Genomic DNA, 24,134 nt, shown 5'->3' with positions numbered 1-24,134 from the left:
TTTGATTTTTTTTTCCAGATTGGAAATAAATATTTCTGAATGGCAAAGGCCACCACTTCCTAGGCCCTCGACTATCCAGGTGGAGACTCTCTCGCCTTCCTCATTTACTGGTGCAATCACTTCATCAGAAAGCATGGCGTCTTATCTAAAATTCTGTGATTTGCTTTTCATAATGCAATGTCTTGGTCAAACATAGAACCTTCCCTCCCTCCCTTCCCCCTCCCCTCTCTCCATTTGTAACAGAACATGTCATCCCAGTAACACTGCTAGAAGCAGGGCTGCTGATGAGCACTGGCTTAATGGAAGCATCCACGCAAAGGCACTTTCTGACTCCACTGGGTTCGGGTGAACCCACGCACTGCACCCCCGCTGGGAGCGGCCGCCAGTGTCTGCGGGTCTGCTTTGTCACGGGGGACTTGTGGGGCTCTTGAGACAACTACGTGTGGTCAGTTTCAGGCTCTAAGAACATTAAGAAACTTGACCACGGCCATCTCATAAGTCTCTGTACATCTTTTAGTCATGCCCAATTTGTCACCAGAGAGAAGACAAAACCAAGAGTTTAAAAGAACTTCAAAAAAAAAAGTCCCCTATAGGAGATGGATAAATGAACATGGATGATCTGATCCACCAGGGGCAGCCAACTTCGTCCACCTTCTCCCAAGCATCCTCAGCTTTTGCTCACAAATCTCACATCGGATGCAGGAGGAGAGAGTGCGTGGCGGGTGCAGGCTGAAAGCCCCGTTCCAGGAGCCTGCTCTGGGGTGGGCGTTCCCTGGGAGGCGTGTGTGCTGGTGCTGGCTAATAGCCTAAAAACACCCCAAAGACGACGCGCAGTCTCACAGGTACAGAGGCCCCCCACCCAAGTCTAGCCCTTCTGGCAGAAATGCCTGGAGGAGGAATAACTGACACTCAGACCAGAGTCTCAGAGACTGCTTGCTGTGAGGCTGTTTTCCAAAGGAAGGCAAGGGGGGCAAAAATCACATAAAAAAAAAATCGCACAGCGTGGCGCAGGGGCAACGTCCTGACCAGAGAGCTGTGTTAAGACTCTAGGGAAACGCCAGCATCCGAGGAAGACACGAGCGTGAGGAACGCGTCCCGGGGGCTTTCTTCCCCATCGCTTCGTCGTCGAAGGAACGACCGGCGATGTTCCTTCCCAGATTTTTGATTCTGATGACGGACATTAAAGCCAAGTGACAGAATCACCAAGTGGATCTTCTAAAGCACAATGCGCATCAAGGAATGTGAAAGGCCTGTCGTGTTCCTCTGGGGTTCTCCCATGAGAGGCTGTGTCACCCTTTGCAGCTGCCGGCGCTGGCGCTGTTCTGTCTCTGCACGTAACACTCATGGCCAAGATGAGCTTGGTCATGGTGAGCGACGGGCGGGCTGCGAGTCATCGGGCTGGAGCCATGAGTCAAACACAGAGGCAACGTATAGCTCGGGTGATTAATCAGGAAGTCGTAGCGAGAAAGGCCAAGATCATTTCACAGCAGATTGAGGCTTAAAGGCTTTTGGTGTAGAACTCTGCAACACTGCCTTTAAGACACACACACAGCCCCCTCTGTGTATGTATGTGCACATGTGTATGTGTCTGCATACGCATGCATACACACACACACCCACATGCACACATACATATACATACGTATGTCTCTACACACATACGCACGTGGTGTGTGCATGTTTTAATATATATATATATATATCTCTATACCCCCTCCCCTCCCCACCCCCCAGTAAGATCTGGCAGCTTTCAGAGTAGCAGACACCAAAAACACTCTGTGTTCACACACGTTTACAAGTGAACAATGGAATGACTTCAAATCTTTGGTTTTTTTTTTTTTCCAAAATGAGAACTGCTAAAATCACAACATTTTTGGTTATTTTCTCCATAAGTGCACAGTGAACTTTTTTTTTTTTTTACAAAAGAAGAAAACAGTGCCTTGGTGATTTAAATTAAAAAAAAACCAGCAACAGCTACTTTCTACAGCATGCAACACTACAAAACAGGGATGGGAGCCAGTGAGCCTCAGAGAGACAGTCCTGCAATCTGAGCTCTTCAGCTCCCAGCGGAAGGGCGAGAGGTGGCGGGAACTGCACGAGGCCGGGGTTTTCCCTTCTTCCATCCTTTTCAACGTGCAATTCTGTTTTCTTTCAGAAACCCTGACCTAACGTACTCTCTCCTTGTAAACAGAACTCAGATTTATCTTTACACCATCCATATTTCCAATTTCCCCAGAGCAACCCAAACCGGTGATGGCTGTAAATCAAATGAGGGTAGAAAGAGCTTTGTGACTGAGGGGCCGAGTCACCAGTTTCTTCGCGAGGGCGTTCTTTTGACTTCCTTTGCGGCAAATTACGCACAGGGAGAAAGAGTTCTCCAGGAGAACCTGGGTCTTTAGCTTTTTAAACTATGGCTTGATGAGGAGTATGGCAGCTGGTAAGATCTGAGAAGTCCTCTTCTCCCAATGTTGGGGCAGAAAGAAAAATTTCAAAAGAGGAGCAAGAAAGGACGGGTACCTTGAAAGAAAAGTAGAATGGGACAAAGAGAAACTGAGGAGGAGCCCCCCACCCCGCCCACCAACAAGGAAACAAAGAAAGAAGTCGGATTTCCATCCCGTGGTAGTAACCCATGGCACTGAGTCCCACGACACGCAGAGCCGTGTTCTCTAGTCCTGTCTGAACTGTCCCTGGTGGGCTTCCCGAGGCTACAGAGACCCTCTGATTTGCCTACACGGTCCTGTCTAGTCCGCACATCTCCAGGGGGCTGTGCTGGGAACCTCCGAGGGCAGGAGGTGTGGTTTCTCCCTCTTGCTTGAAGGCTCCTGCCTGCTCCACACGTATCATCACAGACACAGCGGCGGTGATTCAGCACCTGGCTGAGAAAGAGGGACATTCTCGGTGGGTCCTTGCGACCAAATGTAGGTCAGCTGTCCTCAGTGACCACACAGAGTCCTGGGGGTGGGAGAGGGGCCACTCCGATGGGCAGGTTTGTGGCTGAGGGACCCTGAGTTCACTTCACTTCCCCGGGAACAGACTGGTCCTGTCCCTCTCTTCTGCCTGAAGAACTTGGCTGACGCTGGCCCGACCTCTATGTTGAAAGACAGGTAACGGACAGACAGAGGCGGCCCCCATCACGGGTCCGTCTTCCCTAACCTTTGATGAACTGGCTTCCCTGGGTCCCCCAAAGCGTTAACATTTTTCTCTCCACGTATTTGTAATAAATTCATGAGAAAAGCTTATGATGTAATGCCTGAGAAACAGTACAGGCTAGAAAAAATACTGGTGTTTGAAAAGGCAGGAAAAGGATTTTTTGGTGGGGGGCACTCTTGATCTGAAAAAGCACATTTTTGAATGCATCGCTGAAATCGTGACCAGTTACCGACTGTTGGTAACCATTACATTTTATACGTATATGAGACTCCTGTGTGTCCCTGCTGGTTGTCACAAAAGTCCCCGTTGCTTCTTTTTAAATCTCTCCTGCTCCTCCTCCTCCTCCTTTTGGGCCGTATGAGGATTCACGGTTTTGCACTCCCCCCATGGAGTTCCTACTGGTCTTTCTGAGCACGTCCTGCCGGGCTTTCTACCATTGCTGCAAGTGGAGGTCCATGGGGGAATTCAAATTGAGATCTGTGACATCCAGGAAATCGATGTTGAAGATGCTGGGGCCGCCGGTGAGGGAGCTGAAGCTCGGGGTGGAGCTGGGCGGCGTGAGGTCCAGCCACTCCATGCTCTCCCAAGGGGACTCCGTGAAGCTCAACGGCAGCCCGCTGCTGTCCACGGACGAGGGTGAGAACTGAGTCTGCATCGGGGAGAGGGGGCCCGGCAGGATCTCGTGTGCGCTGAAGAGCTCCTCCGCAGCCTTCCCGGAGAAGCTGTCCATCAGCCCGTCGAAAGGAGGCTCCTCGCCCCCAGTTTTCAGGAGGGCCACGTCGCTCACCTTCCCCAGGGGGCTCTGGGAATTGAGTAAAACTTCAAGATGCTCGTCGCTGTCCGCGCCGTAGTGATCGAAGGAGAGCTGGCCCCCCGAAGACACTTGTTCAAAGGAAGCCGAGGGCTTGGGGAGGGCAGCCGTGGGGCTTCGAGAAGACCCGGGTATCTTGGGGACTTTCCGGAGACAGGAATGGTCCTCCCGGGCATCAGCTGGCATTTCTGTTGGAAAACACAATGGGAATTGTTCAATTGCTTCCGACAGAGCTTGACACAGTACGCATCTTTGGAATGAATGACTTACACGCAGACGCGGGAGGTGGTCATGCTTCTCCAGTCACTGCTCATCCCCCAGGCTCTTCCCTAAACCACGCTGGATGTTGCCAATTCTTCTCCCCTCTGGTCTCTCCCCAAGCCCTCACCTTCTGGAAGTTCCAGTCTGATTATCAAACGCTCAGAGCAAGTTCTTCTGCCTGCTCCCTCCCTGACACCTGGCCGTCCCCCGAGGACACCACAGCCTCCATTATTACCCTCTCCGGGGCTCATTTACTTTGGAGCCAGAAGATGAGTCACCAGGGCTGTCCCACTGCTGCTTTCTGACTGTCACACCCCCTCCTTCTTATAACTCCTCAGTGGTTTTGAGGGTCACGCCGCTCTCCTCAGCCCCTAGTCTCCTGGTCCCCCTCCCCCCACTGAAAACTCTACTCCCCAGGTCACTGCTTCTTCCCCACTTCAACTCCTGTCCTGCGACTTCAGCATCCCCAGAAGTGACCTGCTGTCCATCTGGCCTCTCAGTTCCTTGACAGCCCATCACCCAAGTCATTCCTCCACCCCACCCTGTTGGACACACGCTGGACCTTGCTGTCCCCCTAAACTGCATCCGTCTGAAAGCACGATTCCAACCAACGCCTCCGGTCTCTGTCCACCTCCTCCCTTTCCTCTACTCACTCCCTAAGGGCCTCACGACAACAGCATCTCAGCCCCTCGGAGTCTCTCCAATCCACCGACGCTGCTACTTTGTCCCCACCCATCAGCCCCTTTGGTCTTCACCTTGCTCCTCACCCAGTCTCTGCTCATCGTAGTTCCCCTCTCGTGCTTTCTCAATCCCTTGCTCTCTTCTCCTGTCTTCACACTCCCTTGGCAAAACCCACACCTGGATGAGTCTTATCATTGGTCTTCTCTGAGCCAGCCCTGGATCAGCTGGACTTCCAACAGAAAAGTTGTGCATCGAAGCTGACTGGCTCCCCTTGAAATTCACGATGTCAGACCTACAGCAGGCACTTGATACTGTGAGCAATTCTCCCGTGCTTCTCCAGGAAACTCAACGCACCTTCGATCGAGTCATCACTGTTCTTCCTTCCTCAGATCTTCTGTGCTCCCCGCTCCGGCTCCCTCACTCTTTTCTGACCTTGCCATACACTTCATTAAAAATACGAGGGTGTCGGATAGGAACCCGCTCATCCTTCCATCATGAAACTGACAACGATACATACACCTGCGCCCATCCTTTCCTTCTTCTTTCTTGCTACAATGGAGTTGCCTGTTCGCTGCTCGCTGCCCACCTCCCTACCGGACCACAGACCCCACAACGGTGGGGACTCCGCCCGTGGCAGCACTGAACCGGCCGTGACGCCCAGTCACTTTCTCTCTGAAACTTTAAATGTTGTTACATGAGGGCTCAGATCTCTTCTATCCACACGTGCTCCTGACACGATCTTACTCGTTTGTGTGGTTTCAAATTGGAGGCACTTACTATGGATTTTTTTTAAATAAATAAATGAATGACTTAAAAGGAGGCAAAAAAGGACAGACTGATCATTTTTTATTGGTAGCCTGAACGACATTTAAATACGAGTGGGCTGTCAGTGGGAGATGACTAATTAAATTTCCCTTTGAGTAGACAGCACAAAACTTGCTTTATCTACTTTCTTCGTCTTCTTATAATTAAGAAAACAGGGACACTGGGATGAGTACGGTAGGGAGAAATGGTGTCACAAGAGAAAAATGGGGAAACAGCAACTGAGCTGAAAGATGAACAGTGTTGAAATTATTGGGGGGAAAACGTCCCTAGGACAACGGGACAAAGGCGGGGGGAGTCGTCAACCCTGCCTTCCTGTACTGGTTTCACGTGTGGACAGGAAGCTCAGAGGAAGTGCCACTCTACCCAGGGATGGCTTTTTGGTCCAACTTACAGTGAGCATGTGACCTTGGTCCTAAGGGCTCATGCCCAGAGTGCACGCAGGTGCAGAGCGTCTCGCCGCCTTACCTCCGCTTTCAATGAGGACGTCCAGGAGCTCGTCCATCTGCTGACTCCGAGTCATCTGCTGTTGCACGTTAACCAAAAGAGAACAGAGATGTTAAAAGGTGGCTACCGCTTCCATGAGAAATCGTCAGAAGCAGCATGGTAGGGTTTTGAACTTGGTTTGGTTAGGGTTTTTTTTTTTTAAATTGTGGTAAAATACATACAACATAAAATTTACCGTCTTCACCATTTGAGAGTGTACAGTTCAAATGCATTAAGTTCATTCACACTGTTGTGCAACCATCACCACGGTCCATCTCCAGAATTTTTGCCACCCTGCAAAACTGAAACTGTCCCTACTAAACACTAACTCCCCGCTCTGCCTCCTGCCCTCAGCCCCTGGCAACCACCATTCTGTTTTCTGTCCCCATGACTCTGATGATGCCAGGCATCTCATGCAAGTGGATTCAAACGGTACTTTTCCCTTTGTGACTGGCTTATTTCACTTAGCATAATGCCTTCAAGGTTCGCCCATGCTGTAGCAGCTGCCAGAATCTCCTTCCTTGTTCAGGCTGAGTAACACTCGTTACAGGTACCGACCGCGTCTTGTTCCTCCACCCAGCCAGCGACGGGCACCTGGGCTGCTTACGCCTGCCGGGCTTCGTGAACAGCGCTGCTGTGAATATGGGGGTCACGGGCTAAGGCGTCTTGAACCACGTGCGATGCAAGCTCAGTATTAACTGTGGACAGGAAACCACTGAGGAAAACAATCTGCTGCAACAAGGGAAGGGGAAGGAGGCAGAAGGCTTCTGCCCTGAGCCTTCCAGAGCGAGCTCAGCTGACAGGGAGGTTTCCCTCCTGGGAGCAGGAAGCCCTGATCCCTAGGTGACACAGCTGTTTCTCTCATGTTGAAGTGACTTGGCTCTGCCTCCCGCTCGGGTCCGTGGATGTGGCCCAGGAACGTGGCTCATGTTTCCCTGGTCCCTCATTGTAACAGCCCGCAGAGCCTGGTGACACTTGTGGGGCTCGTAGGGAATCTACCTTCCCCTCTGCTCATCTGAGTTGTTTAGTAGACTCAGTGGTGGAAGTCCACTTTGCCTGGTCCTTTTCTTTAAAACCAAGAAGGATCAGCTGATGTTTACAGATACCAGGGGACGAGGATGGGGAGAAGAGAGGCACAGACTGATCTCACTCTTCGGGGAGCCCAGTCCCCAGAATGCAGGCATCAGCGATCCACAGGGATGAGCGCACTGCTTAGAGAACGGGTCATCTGCGTGAGACACCTACAAGGTCCGACAGGAGCCACACACAGGACAGGGAGGAAGAGCCAAGTGCAGAGGGATGCGCTCCTCCCAGGACGGAGAGGGTGCTTTGTTTCAGGCAATGGTCATCTCACAGAAACGTGCCTCCGGGGCTGCCAGATCTCTGATTTTTCAGAAATGAAAAAGCCTACCTTTTGCATAAAAATATCCTGATATTGAAAACACTCTCTCAGCCAAATGAAACCCGACTGCGGGCTGGGAGGTGGGTACCACGATGCAGTAACTGAGGAAGACCTTCTTCTAGGGGCTGAGTACATGCGAAGGGCCAACTGATGCTTTATCCAAGTTCAGACCATTTGAGATATGGGATCATGCTTTTTTTTTTAAGTTTTTATTTGAAAAATTTCCAAACATAAATGGATGTGGAGGAGACAATGAATTTCTATTATTACCCCATCAAGAACCATTAACATTTTGCCAGGATCACTGAATTCTGAAACTCAGAAGAACCTTCAAAACTATGACCCCAACAATTACTCTCAGATATCTGGGAGCCCATCCTGGGCCTGGACAACGTGGTGAGTGCTACGTCATCTAGAATCCTTGCAGAGTAGACATTGCCCCCATTTTATGTAAGAGAGGTCGAGGATTTGCCCAGCCTTCTGGTAGTGGCAGCTGGCTGGTGGCTGAGCTGGCATGAAGTCCAGGCATCTGGGTGCCGGGCCAACCTCCTCTCTGCCTTGCACAGTGTCTGCACACACACAACGCCCTCCACAAGCAGCATCCGGCACTCTGCTCGTTCCGGTGGGGAGAAGGCAGACTCACTCAGAGACGGCGTCTACCCGCGTGCAGCCGAACCACGCGGCACAGCTTCCGCTCAGTCAGCCGACTCCTATAAAGGCTGCATCGCGCGTAAGCTTACCTGCTTCACCGCATCTTCATAGGACGGAGGCTGTGTTATGTCTGGAACTGCTGAAGGGGACTTAGAAAAAGTCGGGGATGGAAGTGGAAACTTTGGCCCTGTCTTATCAGAAGCATGTAAACCGGCGATCTGTGTGAGTAAAACGCAGAAGAAGACCATCAGTCCGTGCATCAGAAACGGTACAGCTTCAGCTTTAGAAATGACGGGATCAATTTTGGAAAAGTTGATTTAAGGGGAAAAAAGAACCAGGGCTTAAATACATATTACATGTGGATTATAAATACATATTAACAATAGCACATATCACTACGGACTCATCGCTGGGAGCATCTCTGGATGGGAACCTCAACAATTCACTCCCCCCCACCCCAGGTGTACCCTGGCTGTTAGGAGAAAGAAAATAAAGCAAAGGGTCCAGTCCAACACAAAGAGGTCCATCAACCCAGGGATCTCCAGAGCCATTTCCCTCTCAGCCCGTTTCATTCCTAAGTGGGTGCAGGTGCAGAGAGCTGGAGCATGCCTGGGGTGTCTCTTCATGAGCCAGCCTCGTGTACCGTGGGTGCGTTCTGCGGAGGGTCCAGGCCATGTCAGGCGGGTCTCCATCCTCGGAGGACGCCCTGCCCAGTGGCAGGCAGCACCTCTGCGTCACGGCCGTCCGTGTTCCCTTCCTTCTTTCCCCACTCCCATGCTCCCTGCACCCTGATGTCCTGCGTCCTTCACATCCCTGATTCTCCCACCTGCGGAGATGGCTCTTTGCTTCCTTCTCGCACTGTGACTCCAGCCCTCTGCCCTCTCTAGTCCTTTCCAGGGATCCAGTACTTCCCGCTTTCCCCACATTATTTTCCCATGTCCCCTGACACCCATCTTCCACTTCACTGAAACTGGTTTGTCCACCATCCTGTTTTTGCAAACATACCCTGGTCATTTCAGTCACCCTGATTTCTGGGATGAACCCAGGAAATGAGTCCGTGGAGCACCCTGACTCACATCTGGACCTCTGTTTCTGTCCTTTGCAAGTGGACTTGTTTCTATTGAAAATGTCATTTGTTTCTGCCTTGGGACCTCAACGTTTGGAGGACAGGGGCCACAGAGAGAGAAGCAGCAAAGTCAACCCCCAGTTTAAACCTTTTCCCAGCTGCCTACCTTGTGCTGGACGCCCGGGCTTTTGGGGCAAGGGTTGCCCCCAGCACCATGACCACTGTCTGGCTGGGTTCCAGAGAAGGAGGGGTGGAGGCTGGAAGGCTGGGGAGAGAAGCTTGGAGGGTGGCCCTCATGTGCCCCCGAGTTCTGCAGAAAGGAAAGAGTGACCAATTAAACAGCCACCAGCAGCACACTTGAGAGCAGACTTGGCTGAGACCACTGGTCCCTGCCCTGGGGTCTTATCTTTCCAAACCCCTCAATTCCATGACCAAGGAGATCATCACCAAGTCAGCTCTGGCTTTGGATATACCTGTTCAAAAATTTTCCATGCCTTCTGCACATCCTCAACAGAGGGTGTCCACATCTCAGCGGGGTAAGTCTTCAAGACACTCCCCAGTCCAGTGCTATCTCCTTTCGCAAGCTTCATTCTACGAACCCCTCCGAGAGCTTCCCTCAGCGCTCTGTGCGGTCTCCCTCCCGGTGTTTCTTCACGTGGAACGACCTTTTCCTGACCCTCCTTTTTCAGCTCCACACTTCTCAAGTCCAAACCCTTTGCAAAGCTGTCCATACTTTTCAGGCCCTTCACGATCAATACCCACCCCCTCCAATGCTTTGTGCAGCATTTAATGTCGTAAGTGTAGATCAGCAGTTATCTCACATTGCTCTGTATCTTTTTCGTTTTTTATCATGTCATCATTTATGTCTTCAAAGACCGCTTTGGGAACCATCGATTACTGTACAAATGGTAGTTCTTCTTGAGAGTAGAGATACCATTAAATCGAGCATCTTCTGGTCCAAAGCTATGTATTTCAAGAGCTATTTTTACCTTTGTTTCCTAGGACACTATGCACTCAGTACCTGCTGTCAGCGATGATGATAATCCAGTGAGTCCCACTCCTCCCAGAGCTCCTGACTCAGGAGTGAGCACCGTCTGTGTGAATGTGTTGTTCTGGCAGGTTCATAAAAGTGTATTCTCACTACCTATGGCCACACTTCATATGCCAGGGTAGAGAATATTCAGAGTAAAAAGGGCACGCACTTCAGAATCAGACAATCCCATGCTCCTGTGGCCCTAAGCAACTGGCTTAACCTCCCTAGGCCTTATTTTCCTCAATAGCAAAGAAAAATAAATTGGAACTTATGATGCATGCTGCTACCACAGGGCCTTTGCACTTGTTCTTTCTTTGCCTGCAATGCCTTCACCCTAAATATTCACACGGCTTTCTCCTTTACCTCCTTCTAATGTCCCTGGCCTTTCTATTTCAAGTTGCAATTTTCCAAACTCCTCATCTCCCTTATCTTTTTTTTTTCCTGTAAGATGTTTCATTTTTCTAATATAAACACTTTACTTACACGTTTTGTTTACTGTCTGTCTCCCCAGGAGAACAGGGATTTCTGCTTGGCTAGTTTGACACTAACCCCTAGACACTAGAACAGGGCCTGGCACACAGTAGGTACATATTTACACGGTGAGAACAGGAAGGTCTGGTAACTTCCCCATTGGTCCTCTTGCTGAGCCAGTTTGGCCTTTGGTAAAACTTGATCCCAAGGGGTCCTAGGAACAGCCCTATAAGCCAAATCTGGCCCCTTGCTTGCTTTTGTAAATAAAGATTTATTGGAACACAGCCACGTGCATTCAATTACAAGTTGTCTGTGGCTGCTTTTCTGATATGAAGGTAGAGCTGAGTAGTTGTGACAGGGATCGTGTGGCCTGCAAAGCCAGAACTATTTATAACCTGGCCCTTTACAGAACAAGTTTGCCACCCTGGTCTCGGAAGTGAGTTTGTTCTGCCATAAAGGCTTGTGGCTCACGGCATCTGGGAGTTGATGCTGGACTTTTGGTAAACCCTCCCCATGAAAAGTTCCAACGTCAGCTCTGCAGCAGCTGCAAAGCCACACCCCACTTCCAGGAAGAGGGGCGCACCGGGCATGGGGCCGGGAGTCCTCACCTGTGCCGGACACAGCTGGCCGCTGACAGGGGAGGAGGCCCTGCGCTCTTCTGGGGCGCCTGAAGAGGAGGGCAGGAAGTAATGGTTGTTGGGTGACGGGGGCAAACTGATGTGCTGCGGGCTCTTCACTGCCCCGAGCGGCGAGTGCTGGGGCGAGCACTGCGGGCTGAGAAACGTGGACGACAGGACGCTGGTCTGACCCGAGGGCTCGGCGCAGGGAGCGTTCCCAAGGGGCAGGAGCTGAGTGGCTTCGCAGGCCGGCGGCAGGCCCTCCAAGCTGCTGCTCTGTCTCTTCACAGACAGCGGTGGGGATGCGAAAGGACAGCTGGAGACAGCGTCCTCCTGCTTGATGGGGGCGGCGGCCAGGAAAGGCAGCGGCTTCTTCTCGGAGCCGTGGCTCCTCTTCTGCTTCTGTAGCTGCATCCTCAGCTCCTCCACCTGCCGCTGCTCCTGCTGGAGTTTCCAGGTCAGCTCGTTGATCACCTTCTGCTTCTCCACCAGCATCTTGTCCTTCTCGGAGTCCAGCCCGTCCAGCTCGGGAGGGATGGAGCCCCCGTTCAGGCTGCTCATGAGGCTTTCCTCGGCACACGCGTGAACCGGGGATGGGTGGAGGCCGAAGGACGGGGACGCGTCGTTGAAGGTATCGGGCAGGGACCCCGCCACCGACAGGTCGGACGAGGCAGGTGAGATCGGGGGGCTGGAGCTGGTGCTGCCGAAGTGGTAGAAGCCGTTGGACAGGGCGCTGGTGGACGGGGAGGACTGGTACCCGGGCGGCGCGCTGGTGGGCGTCACGGGAAAGGTGACCGTCGTTATATCCCCGAAGTTGGGCACCGTGTTCCCGGAACAGTCCTGGAAGGGCCGCAGCCGGTCCATGAGGGCCGTCTTGGTGCCGGACACGGGCAGACCTCGTATTCGAAGCTGTTGTCTTAATTCAGAGACCTGAAGAAACCAGGCGGGGTCAGTGTTCGGGCTGCTTCCTGACAATTTTTTTAAAAATGTATTTATTATTGCAGTAGCTTTTTGTGTTAACACATCACAGACTGAATTTTATAATGTCCACTTACTTGTTTCTGATTTCCTCCTTGACACCCGAAATACACTGGTTTTGCACAATTTTAATGATCTCAACAAACTGTCCTACATCATGTTCTCATGGTCCCAGATCACAGGAATGTCCAGCTCGAAGGAAGCACAGGGTCTGGCTAGTCTACTGTCCTCCAGCCCCCATCCCGGTCCGCATCCCTCTCTTTACTCTCTTTACAGGTGAGAAAACTGCCTCTAAATTCTTAGTGCAATATCAGGGTTTGCTGTTATTATTACGCTGATTCACATGTAATTATTTCAGTCCTGCATTTTTTTGTGTATTCATAAATGATGTATCAATTACAGGTATCTAAAAATATGAGAGACATGATGGGACACTATAGATCCATTAAAATGGATGCTATAAATATCTGTGGATATAAAATAATGAATAATTGCTTATGGTATGTGATTAAGGGGGGGGGAGTTTGAACTGCTTGATTCTATTTCTCTAAGAATTATATAAATATGTCTATATATATATATGTTTCCATGCTTGCAGATGGAAATACCTGGATAAAGACATGCTAAAATGTTAAGAATGGTTCTCCTGATCTGTTTCTGAAATAGCCCATATTAGCACGTTCCTTTTGTAATTGAAACAGGAAAGCTGTTAAATACCTAGATGTCAATAACCCCACAGAACAGCTAGAAATCTATAGGGAAATATTCTACTGATATTTTGTAGGGAAAGATCTTTTGAGCATCAAAGCAAAGAAAGTAATCATAAAAATATTGACCACAAAAATGGAAAACGCCTATAATTCAAAAATTTATTTTTGACTATGTTTCTTTTTAGAATCTGCTCTGGCACTGGAAGAAAATGCAAGTACAAACAGCAATCTCATTAAAAAGACAATTTTCAGGGCAAATAATAAAGTGTTAGTAAGCTCAATGTATCAAGTTGAACAACCCTAAAGAAAAAGATCGACACCCAGTATAAAGCCAGGTCAGGACATGATCCAACTCCTCACAAACACGAGATAAAATCAGAACAGAAAAGTGGCTGGCAGAGACAGCGTAGCTCAGTGGCACAGCATGTGCTTATTAGCATGCATGAGGTCCTGGGTTCAATCCCCAGTACCTCCATTAACAAATAAATAAATAAACCTAATTACTTCATCCTCAACAAAATTAAAAAAAGTAAAATTTAATTTAGAAAAATGGCCAATAACATAGTGTACCATCGTTAGTGTTCTAAGAAGTGCAAATAAAATATGTACATAGTTTAATATTCATTAAATTGACAAAGAAATGAATAATAAGACTTTGTGTTAGTGAAGTAGCAGCAAAAATAAGTGAGTAAAAAATTAAAAAAGAAAAAAAGCTCTTTAATACCTCGTTAGTCCAAGCGTGGCCTTCAGGCCAGCAGCACGGGACAGCACCTGGGGGCTAAAGCTAGAAAAGCAGACTCTCTAGCCCCTCCCACACCTACTGAGTCAGAAGCTGCGTTTCAGCAAGAGCCCCGGCACAGCCGGGCTTGGGGAGAGCTGCCCAGCGCACTGCTTCCGGGGGACAGGCCGCCCGGACGTTCAGGGCGGAATGTGGTGAAGCGGATGAAGAGCTTGTAAAAATATTCATGTGTTTGGGTTCAGAAGTTCCACTCCCATGTATTTAGCCTGGGGAGACAATTAGAGATGATAATAAATGTGTGTGCAAGCTCTATTTTCAATAGCAAAAATTCAGAAGCAAGTTAAAAGTCCAATAGATGGATGCTAACTGGGTGGTGAAATGACAGGCCAGTATGACAACTGAAAATGCCACTGAATGTTAAGCATGAAAAAAGTTCATGACACACAAAACACAAAAGCATGCCGGAAATGACTGCTCACGTAATTATTTTAAAACAATTATTATCACTATTTTTAAATTGAAGTGTAGTGGGTCATAACGTGTTAGCTCCTGGTGTGGAGCACAGCGATTCAGTTATGTACATGCATGTGCTCCTTGTCATCTCCTTTTCCATCACAGGCTCTTGCGGGGTATTGAACACAATTCCCTGCGTTCTGCAGGACGACCCTGCTGTTTATCTATTTTAGAGTAGTTATCTGCAAACCCCGGACTCCTCATTTATCCCCCCGCCCCTCGGCTACCACGAGTTTGTCTTCTATGTCAGTGAGTCTGTAGAACAATTATTTCAAAAGAAGGCATGCCGATATGTATTTTAAGTCTGGAAGGAAATACAGTCTGCAATGCTCGCCGTGAGTCAGCTGTCCTTTAGAATACCTTCTACGTTTCTCTCCGCTGTCATAATTCAACGGTGAATACACACTACCGTACGAGTTATTTAACAAGCCATCTTAGAAAGGACTGCAACAACGTACCGCACCGCCAGCAACAACACATGCTCCCTCCCCCAAGACCAGCGAGCCTTGTTTCACCCTTTTCTCTTAGATTTGCTGGTTTGAAAAAGTGAAAAATGGCAACTCATTATTGTTTTAATTTTGAACTACTTAAAATTAATGAGTTCTACATCTATTTTTAGAATCTGCTCTGGCACTGAGTAATTTAAACTACATTATTAAATAATACAATTCATAGTCTAAAATAAAATGTTGAGTCCAGTTTAAATTTCAGAATATTATGCTGTGGAGGCTTGCTTGGGACACAGATTTGTATACAGCTCTTTCCTACAGTGACTGGTGTTTTAATCATTGATACGTTTTAAGCCATTTATTATGAAAATATTCAAACATACACAAAAGTAGATAGAAAAGTACAGTGACCCCATAAACCCATTAACCAGCTTCAGCAATTCTCAACTCATGCTTGTTTCATTTATACCCTGATCTTGTTTGATTTATACCCCAAACTACTTCTTCCCTTACATTTCCTGAATTATGTAGAAGGAAATTGCATATTTAAATCTGTAAATATTTTGGTATCTTTCTCTAAAAGGCAAGTACTTAAAAAAAAACATAGATACAAGATCATTATCACACCTAAAAACATGAACAATTATTTCTGAATATCGATCAAATATTTCCCCAGCTTTAATCGTCTCATTTACTCCCCCACCCCTGGAACCCCTCCCTCTCTTTCTCTGTCTCTGTCTGTCTGTCCATCTCTCTCATGCTTTCTCTATCAGTATCTCTCTGGCTCTCTGACTCTCCAGATTCTTAGAAACAGGGTACAAAACAATCCGTCTACTGCAAAATTACCACTTAAAACTTTTAAATGAGGATCAAACTTTTTTCTCAGTGCTTTCCCCCGTTCACCTCTATGTAGCAAAGCATGAGCATTTCTGGAAAACGTCATCTTCGCTCCCTTTTTCTGATTACTTCTTTTGAGGGTCACCTTCATTAGTTTCTCTTACCTCTTCTTTTCCCCGAATGTGGTTCCATCATTCGCTTCCTTCATTCCCTCTTCTCCCCCCACCCCACCCTGACCCTTTCCATTTCGCCCTCCTCCTGTCTCCTTCAATCCTCCAGGCCCAGCCCCCCACTCACTATGCAAAGGGTTCGGAGATTCCTGTTTCTCTCCCTGATGACGCAGGTGAGTGGAGAGAGGCTGGTGTACTTCTAGCTGGTGGAAACTGGCAGGACTTTTTCTCTTGATCATCCTGCTGGTCCCTGCAACTTGACATTCCTAAGCTGAATGAACGTGCCAACATCCTTCCAATCAGCTCCTCTCTCTGCCCTCCCAGTTTCTGGCCCCCCCTCCCCAGTTTCTGCCCCTGCTGAGACTCTCCCAGGTGACACCTCTCCCCGCACACCCAGTGGTCAAACCCAGTCAAAGGTCCGCCTTCTCCACTCTCATCTCAAGAACAATAGCAAAGCTTTCCACATCAGTCACTTGAGTTCAAGCCCCAGGTTCATCATTTAGAAGCTGTTTAACTTGCGTATCATTTAACCCCTATCTGATTTTTTATGTTCACATTTAAAACTTATCTTCAAACAACAAGGTCCTACTGTACAGCACAGGGAACCACAGTCAATAACTTGTAATACCTATAATGAAAAAGAATATGAAAAAGAATATATACATACATGCATAACTGAACCACTGTGTTGTACACCTGAAACTAACGCAGTATTATAAATCCACTAAGCTTCAATAAGAACAAAACAAAAACAAATGATCTTGCAGGGTAAAATTTAAAGCACACTTATGTAGGGTGTGGGCTAATGGTTTATACTCAAAAAATGGTAGCGGCCACTGTCATTACCATCATCTCCTCAGACCCGTGCTAATTATGAGAACCATAACCAGCCAGTGATTCTGAGCATGTGTGGGTCAGGGAAGCCACCTCTAGGGGCTCTCACAGGTGGCACATCACATGTGGACAATGTTTTGTTTGGGGCCAAGACATCTCCAGTTCTATGTGACCTGGGCTCCCATCCAGAGATAGACTGCTTAAAAAAAAAAACTTTTCAAAAGGCATGTAACATAAAATTTACCATTTAATAATTCTGAAGTGTACAGTTCAGCGGCATTAAGGCCAATCACAATGTTGTGCAAATATCACCACTATCCATCTCCAGAAGGTTTTCATCATCTCAGATTGAACCTCTGTCCCCATTAAACACTCAGTCTCCATTCTCCTGTTCCCTGGCAGTAACCAAAATTCTGATTTCTGCCTCTGTGAACTTGAAGGCTCCAGGTATCTCCAGGTATGAACGCGGTATTTGTCCCTTTGTGTCTGGTTTACTTCACTTGGCACACAGTTTTCAAGGTAAGAGCGCCTACTTTTATCTCTACAGACTTACGATCTGGGGAGTGAGGGGCAGTGACCACCGCTCTGCAGAGTGTCATCGTGATCCTGGCTTCCTCTTCTGCATGTACAGTTGCCAAATTGAAACAAGCTCAACAAAACCTAATGTTTTTATTCCAAGTGTAAGGAATAGAGAAACCTTTGATATCAGGGCCCACGATACATTTTATTTACCGGTGTTGGCACTTGGTAGGCATAGAATTTCCTCTGACTTCAAAGAGTCCCAGGCCTGCCTTTCCGGCAAAGAAGATAATAACTGAAGACTGAGCACGGGAAGGCGGGTGACCAATGAGGACTGAGGGCTGGGGGAGGTCATAAGGTCGGCCCAGGGAAGACCATGGGGACCTTAAGAAATTTAGTCTTTTGGGGAAAATGATACAGTCCCCTTGAGGGGGAAGAGTAATTGGTGGGGTGGAAACCAGGTAAACGGGGTGATCACTGAAGACGGAGCAGGCACTGGAGGAAGGTGTGCTCCGGCATTAGCGGCACAGAAGGGCACCCCTCTCCCCCTTCTGTCCTGTTGTAATCACTGGAAGGACGAGTCTGCCAGCCCCGAGGACTGCTCTGAAACACCCCAGGTTCAACTCAAAGCTCAGCATCCTTTCAGTGAACTGTGGTCCACGTGGCCTGTGGTCAGAGGGAACTGTCAGCACCGACCCGGCCGCTAACAAGCTGTTGCTACGCTTTAGGGCAGGGATTCTCAGACTGGGGGATTTCACAGAACAGCGCCTTGTTTTAAGCTGTGTGATGGACGTAGGGTTACCAACACTTTACCTGGTTAAGGGCTGTGCACCTTATTGAATGATACCCTGGTTTAATAAAAAGAAACAAAACTCCACCAGAAACTCTCAATTTCCATCCACCCCAGTCATCATTCCCTGATGGAAGGAAGGGACCTTTTAACGTTCAAAACATTGGTGGGAAATAAATACTCTGGATGAAGATTAGTCAGATATGTTGAATGCACTCAGATTTAGGAAAAGGTCTTTACGTGGTTCTTGTTTTTTTATTTCAAGAGACCAGTAAAAGTCCATCGTGCAGTCGGCCACTGGGAGCTTGATCAATCTCACAGCTGCTCCCAGTGTTAAGCTCTCTCAAGTCCATGACTCGATTTGATATTTACAATAACCCATTCATGCAAAGGAGGAATCTGAGACGCAGAAACACTAAGAGACTGACTTAAGGTTGCATGGCGAGTGGAAGAGCTGAGCTGGGAGCCAAGTCTTTTGTTCTATCCGGTCGTCCAACCACGGCAGTGTAAAAAATGTATTTGTTAAAAAAAAAAAGAAAGAAAATTATGCCAAACCCCCTACCTTCAGATCATCTAGGTTTGATGGGAGTGGGCCCGGTTTGAGAGAAGAGACACCAGTTTGTCCAGAAAAACTGTTTTTGGCAGGAGACAAGGGGGTGTTGCTCAGTGGTGTTGAAGAAGAGTTTGGATTCCTGACCATCTGTTCATTTGGTTCTCTGGAAAACAAACAGAAAAGGGGCACTTAAACCACAGTGAGATATACACATGGGGGTGTGATATTGAGGTCTATAATAAAAAACATGCATTCAGTCTTCATCCCGGTTTCTGCTCCTAAAACTCCTGGGATTTCCTGAGTCACGAGAGCATGAAACTCTTTTGTCATCCTAATGAGGTGGCTTTTGGGAGGCACTTAAGGATGGTGGCTGGTGGCCTGGAGAACCAGCCCTGGGATTAGAGGATTGGACCTTTCAGTTCTACCTTGACCTCTGAGGAGGGGAAAGCGCTGGAAGTTGAACTGATTGTCAACGGCTAATGATCGCATGAATCACGCCTATGTAATGAAGCCTCTGTAAAAACCCAAAAGGATGGGGTTTCGAGAGCTTCCAGGTTGGTGAACACATGGCAATTTGGGGACAGCAGTGTACCTGGAGGGGGCGTAGAAGCCCTGCCTGCCTCCTGCATACTTGCCCTAAGCGTCTCTTCCATCAGGCTGTTCCTAGGGCGAGTTATGCCCTTTTTATAGTAAACCAGTCATCTAGTAAATAAAATGTTTCTCTGAGTTCTGTGAACCACTCTAGCAAATTAATCAAACCCAAGGAGGGGGCTGCCAGAACCTCCAACCTACAGTCAGTCGGTCAGAAGCACAGGTGACAACTTGGACTTGTGGCTGGTATCTAAAGGGGGAGGGGGCAGTCTTGTAGGACTCAGTCCTTAACTTGTGGGATCTGACACTACCGCTGGGTAGACAGCTTGAGAATGGAACTGAATCATAGGGTACCCAGCTGGTGTCACCAAGACTTGCTTATTGGTGGGGAAAAACCCAGAGACCAGAACCCTGAGGGGATGACTTGCATTTGGATCAGATCACAAGCTAACTGCCTCGAAAGATCAGGATGTGATAGTAATTAATCAGCAATAATAAGAACAAATGCAATGTAATCCACGTTAACAATAGATCCACAGAAGTGGCAGGGCGGGGAGCAGCGCAGGCCAGGTGGCAACTGGCAAGGGACCCTCAAGCTAGTTTGGGGAGACAGGAGGGAGCGGTGGAGACGGAGGCATTTGGGAGAATGCACGCCCATCTGTGATTTTGCACGTGTGCTGTCCTGCAGAGGAAGGAGCAGGCGTGTGAAGCCTGATCGTGTTCAGCACTGGCTGTAACTGCCAGCACGACCCGAGGCTGAACAGAGACAGGGGAGGGGACCCACATCCAACATCATGGTCGAGGAGACAGACCGCTTAAAAGGTGACCTAACTCTGAGGTCACACATGGGGCTCGGGAGTCCAACTTCGAGGCTGTCACTCAGTCACTCACCTCTGTTGCTTCCTAAAGAGTAAACTGGGGAGGCAGCTCATGAAACACAGCAGGTACTGGCTCTCTTGGACGGTTTCTCCTCTGTCCCACCCATGTCTGAATCGGAAAGTGCTACTACTTTTCCCACAGAGCCCTCCTCCTCTCAGGAGCCCTGATTCACTTGCTTCCTCCTGGCCGCATGTTCCTGAAAAAGTGCACCTGGTTTCTGAACAGTCACACGCCTGCTCCTTCCTCTGCAGGACAGCACCCCTGTGAAGTCACGGATGGACGTGCATTCTCCCACATGCCATAGTCTCCACTGCTCCCTCCTGTCTCCCTGAAACTAGCTTGAGGGATAAACAGACTGGACTAAGGCGAGGTTCAGCGCAGGACTCGCTGGGTCCCGAGGTGGTGCTCAGACAGAGGAGCCGCCCCAGCTTCCGCCTTGGCCGGCGCCCCGGCCTTGCCTGACGTACTTGAGCGGAGCCGGGTGGAGCCCGGGGTGGCTGAAGCGGTGCTGCTGCTGCTGGCTGAGGATCTGGAGCTGCAGGAACAGCTGCTGCTGCTGGAGCAGCCGCGCGTACGCGGAGTCCATGGGCGGAGGGGACCTCTCTGCCTTCTGGTCCGGGGGGATGTACTGGTGATACTTGAGCTTCTTCACCTTCGGCTTGGGGTCCTTGGGCTTTTTATGGCGGTTCTTACTGTCACTCAAGGACTTGGACTGCAAAGAGGAAGAAGAAACAGCATGTGCTTTAGGTGATGGACGGGAGTGGCTTAGTGTCACGGACACACCACGAGGACGTCTTGTCTGAAGGAGTTTCACGAATCCTGGACACACAGTACAGCAAAGGCAGGAGGCACAAAGAGATCCTGGGACATTAAGGCGCCTGGTGAACAAATCCACCGCAAACTCATCACAACAGAAGGACACTCCCAGGCAGGAGACTGTGAGCCTTAGATGTGGCTCTGGGAGATTCTCCTTCCCGGAGTACAGTTGGATGTAAGCCTGTGCTTCACCGAGGACACTTTCTTAACCTAAAACCAACTGCCAGCAGAATGAAGGAGACTTTCTGCTCTTGTGATGGATTCCTAAGAAAGCTCTTCCATCTGTATACATGTAATCACCTTTAATTAAGCCCCTAGTAAGCTGATTTATTAATGACATAAACTCAGACGAAATTAAGCATGTCCTTGAAAATCCAGAATATGGATTTTTGTTGCTTCAAAAGCGAGATCAATTCATCTCCCCATGAAATCCTGATATAAGATCTGGAAGTGATACCCTCTGAACTAAAGATACTTTACTTACTCCAGGAAGGGTCAGCTACCCACTGGGACCTTCCCAGAAGTTACCCGTCATGAAGCACGATTCGGAGCCTCGAAAAAAGTAAGGGTACAGGCTCGGAAGTGGAGACACATTTCTGAACGTGGTGCAGTTGTTCAACTTCATGACATCTCAACTACCTCACCTGCAAGTTGGGGGAAATATTCTCCACTTGTTATCTCAGTCATCAATTGAAGGATGATAAAAGCTACTGTTGAAATAATAACAAATTTCAAATGACACTATGATTATATTTATAACCTGCTCCTAAAATTAAAAGGCTTCTATATATCAGGAAGTAATATGTCCATATTGCAATTAGTTAAAAAACAGACATTTCCAAACTCTGACTTTATTACTGAAGATTGAAAGGAACATACTTATCATGACGTTAGAGTTTTGATCTTAAGGATCTGGGGAAGTTGGAGGGAAGGTGTGGTACCAGCAGTGTCCAGAAGAGGGAGCTCCTGAACAGCTGGCAGCCACGTTGTGATCGGGCAGCTTCCCCACTGTAACCACAAACACACATCTGAACGTGACCTATTTGACTCGCTTTTCTCTGACTCAGCACGTCCCACCAGCGAAGGCTCTTTGGTGTTTCCTCAAGGAGGCTCTTCCTGGAGGCCAATGAACAGGGAGCTCAAGTGTCCCCGTGGGCTTGGTGGCTCTCCTTTCCCCTGCTCATTCACTGACGAGCACTCCAGTTAATTAACTGGCCTTCTGCACTCGGGGGACTTCCTGCAGGAAGCTCTGCTCTGGCTCAGCCTCTGCTCCCACTCATCCTAGGACCTGCCTTCCCTGGGGGAGCGGCAGCCCTGGGTCTAGCAGCCAACTCAGGGGCTGAGGAATTTTCTGTGTGCTGTCTGAACACCAGAACTTCTAGGAGGTACTAAAATTGGACCATTTTCTCAGGATAGTGAGAGGCAAAGGCTGCTGAGCCCACAGATCTCTGAGTCTTTTTGACACCAGAGGAGACAAAAGTTGTGGGTTTGTTTTGGTTTGCTCTCTAGAACATGCCTGGTCAATTGAAGGGAAGCACATGCATCTTTCTAAAGCAGATCTGGATCCCAAATCCAGTGGTTTAAGATCCCGGCATGAAGGTGTGAAGCAAGTTAGTGAGATGCAGGAGGGAACGGTGCAGCCTGCAGCGAGAGGCATGACGTCCTGATTCCGATTCGCTCGCACACTGGGCCAGCCGCACAGCGCGCCACCCAGGCAGCCAGTACACTGTCTGTCCATCCTGCCCTGCAAGCTGAAGTCCAAACTTCAGTCTGCAAGGGAGGCCACCACCAAGCTGCTTAAACATCCGCTCTCCGAGGGCTCAGCCCGCTCCTGCCTCTTTCCCCTGTGTCTCCTGTCATCTGTGACTCCCTCCTCCACTCGCTGTCTGGCTCTGGCTCAGCCTTTGAGGTTGGCTCACCTGGCAGGCCTTTCCTAACTCACAGGGGTGTCTCTTTTGTGCATGTCCCCTGTGGTCCTTGAGGCCACCCCACAGTGGTCGCACCATGGCAGACCCTGCCGAGGGGTTGAGGGAAGCTGACGCCCATCCCCCCTATCCCCCCCCATCCTGCTTCCAAGGCTACTGGCCCTTATGGGGGTGTTGTGGCCACCGGGGGAAAGGGACCTCCTTTTTGTATTTCGGTAAAATACAAGGAACATAAAAATCCCCATAGTAACCATTTCCAAGTCTACAATTCAGTGGTGCTTAGATTTTTCTTCCTTGCTCAAAACACCATATAGACTGATGGTAGCTACAATATCAAACTAGACTGCAGCCTCCTTGAGGGCAGGAGTCGTGTTTTATTCGACTTGGCAAGCACCTCTCAGAGCCTACACTGCAAGCACCTTCCTCTTACCGTTTTGACAGAGTATTCTTAGGCATTCTCTCAACGGCTTCAGATAAATCTTATACAGTCAACAGGGCAGAGACTCTTCCCTAGCTCAGCTGCCTCCTCCTCTGAGAAGTCCGCCAGTATCCCCTGGGCTTAGAGACGATGAATATTCATCAACTGAGAATTCACAGGCGCTGACCAATCAGAAGGACTGCTGGCTCTCACTTAAACCACCAGTCCAGCTGCATCAGCTGGGTGCCAACCCTGCTCCTCTTTGAAACTGACTGTCCTTCCTCGGGGCAACTCTCACACTCCCTGAATATAGGGCTTTGCTCATTTGCATGAGGCAAAACTTAAATACTTCACCAGAAATATTAATAACATCTCTCTTTGCTCACAACATCAGAAATCATTGAGTTATCCCCTCCTCGCTCCACCGACGATGAACAAAATTCATCAACAGTCACATAATCTCAAAGCTGTTGGGCTGAGTGACTTGTCGGCTGCGTTTAAGCCACTGCAATTTGGGGACTTTTACTGGGAAAATGAAACTCACCTTTGTGCAGATGCGTTGGAGGAGGCAATGGGGCTGTTCCTTTAACATTGATTCTTACTTAACTTACAGTCTTTTAAAAACATATTTCTTAAGAGCCATCTCAGTATTAAGTGGGAGCCCTAGAGCAGAGAATACATGCCCCAAATCAACGAGCTGTTATTTGGGATAAAATGTCACGAAGTCAAATGATGGCCAGGCAGTCAATTAAGGAGGAAGCGTGAACCACTAGATGCGACACCAAGGAAGTTAACCCCGGACGCGCCATCCTGCCTGTAGCTTTGTTGTGGTGGCTGTAACCATGCCCTTCATCTTTCTTTCTACACGGAGACTGGCTTGAATGAGAAAGGTTTGACTTTATGCAAGACCTTTGCGTTTGCTTCCCTTGCATAGAAGCCAGCCTGCCTACACCTGCTTTGCG

General features: G+C 48.9%; 1 protein-coding gene across 5 annotated transcripts in view; it reads right to left on the bottom strand.

The window, feature by feature from the left end:
- Window positions 1-1,424: 1,424 nt before the first annotated feature.
- Window positions 1,425-24,134, bottom strand: part of MYOCD (myocardin) — an 85,190-nt gene continuing 62,480 nt past the window's right edge. For all 5 annotated transcript variants that reach the window (XM_006216170.4, XM_031674840.2, XM_072938394.1 and 2 more), the window contains 7 exons: window positions 20,481-20,725; window positions 18,553-18,706; window positions 11,443-12,381; window positions 9,497-9,640; window positions 8,354-8,482; window positions 6,194-6,251; window positions 1,425-4,149 (listed from right to left, as the gene is read on the bottom strand). In XM_006216170.4, the coding sequence (XP_006216232.3) occupies window positions 3,581-4,149; window positions 6,194-6,251; window positions 8,354-8,482; window positions 9,497-9,640; window positions 11,443-12,381; window positions 18,553-18,706; window positions 20,481-20,725 (2,238 nt within the window). In that variant the 3' untranslated portion in view covers window positions 1,425-3,580. The remainder of the gene's footprint in view (window positions 4,150-6,193; window positions 6,252-8,353; window positions 8,483-9,496; window positions 9,641-11,442; window positions 12,382-18,552; window positions 18,707-20,480; window positions 20,726-24,134) is intronic.

This window comes from Vicugna pacos, chromosome 16, assembly GCF_048564905.1.
Source record: "Vicugna pacos chromosome 16, VicPac4, whole genome shotgun sequence".
NCBI lineage: Eukaryota > Metazoa > Chordata > Mammalia > Artiodactyla > Camelidae > Vicugna > Vicugna pacos.
Note: the sequence above shows the minus strand (reverse complement) of the source record. Positions and strands in the feature narration are given on the sequence as shown.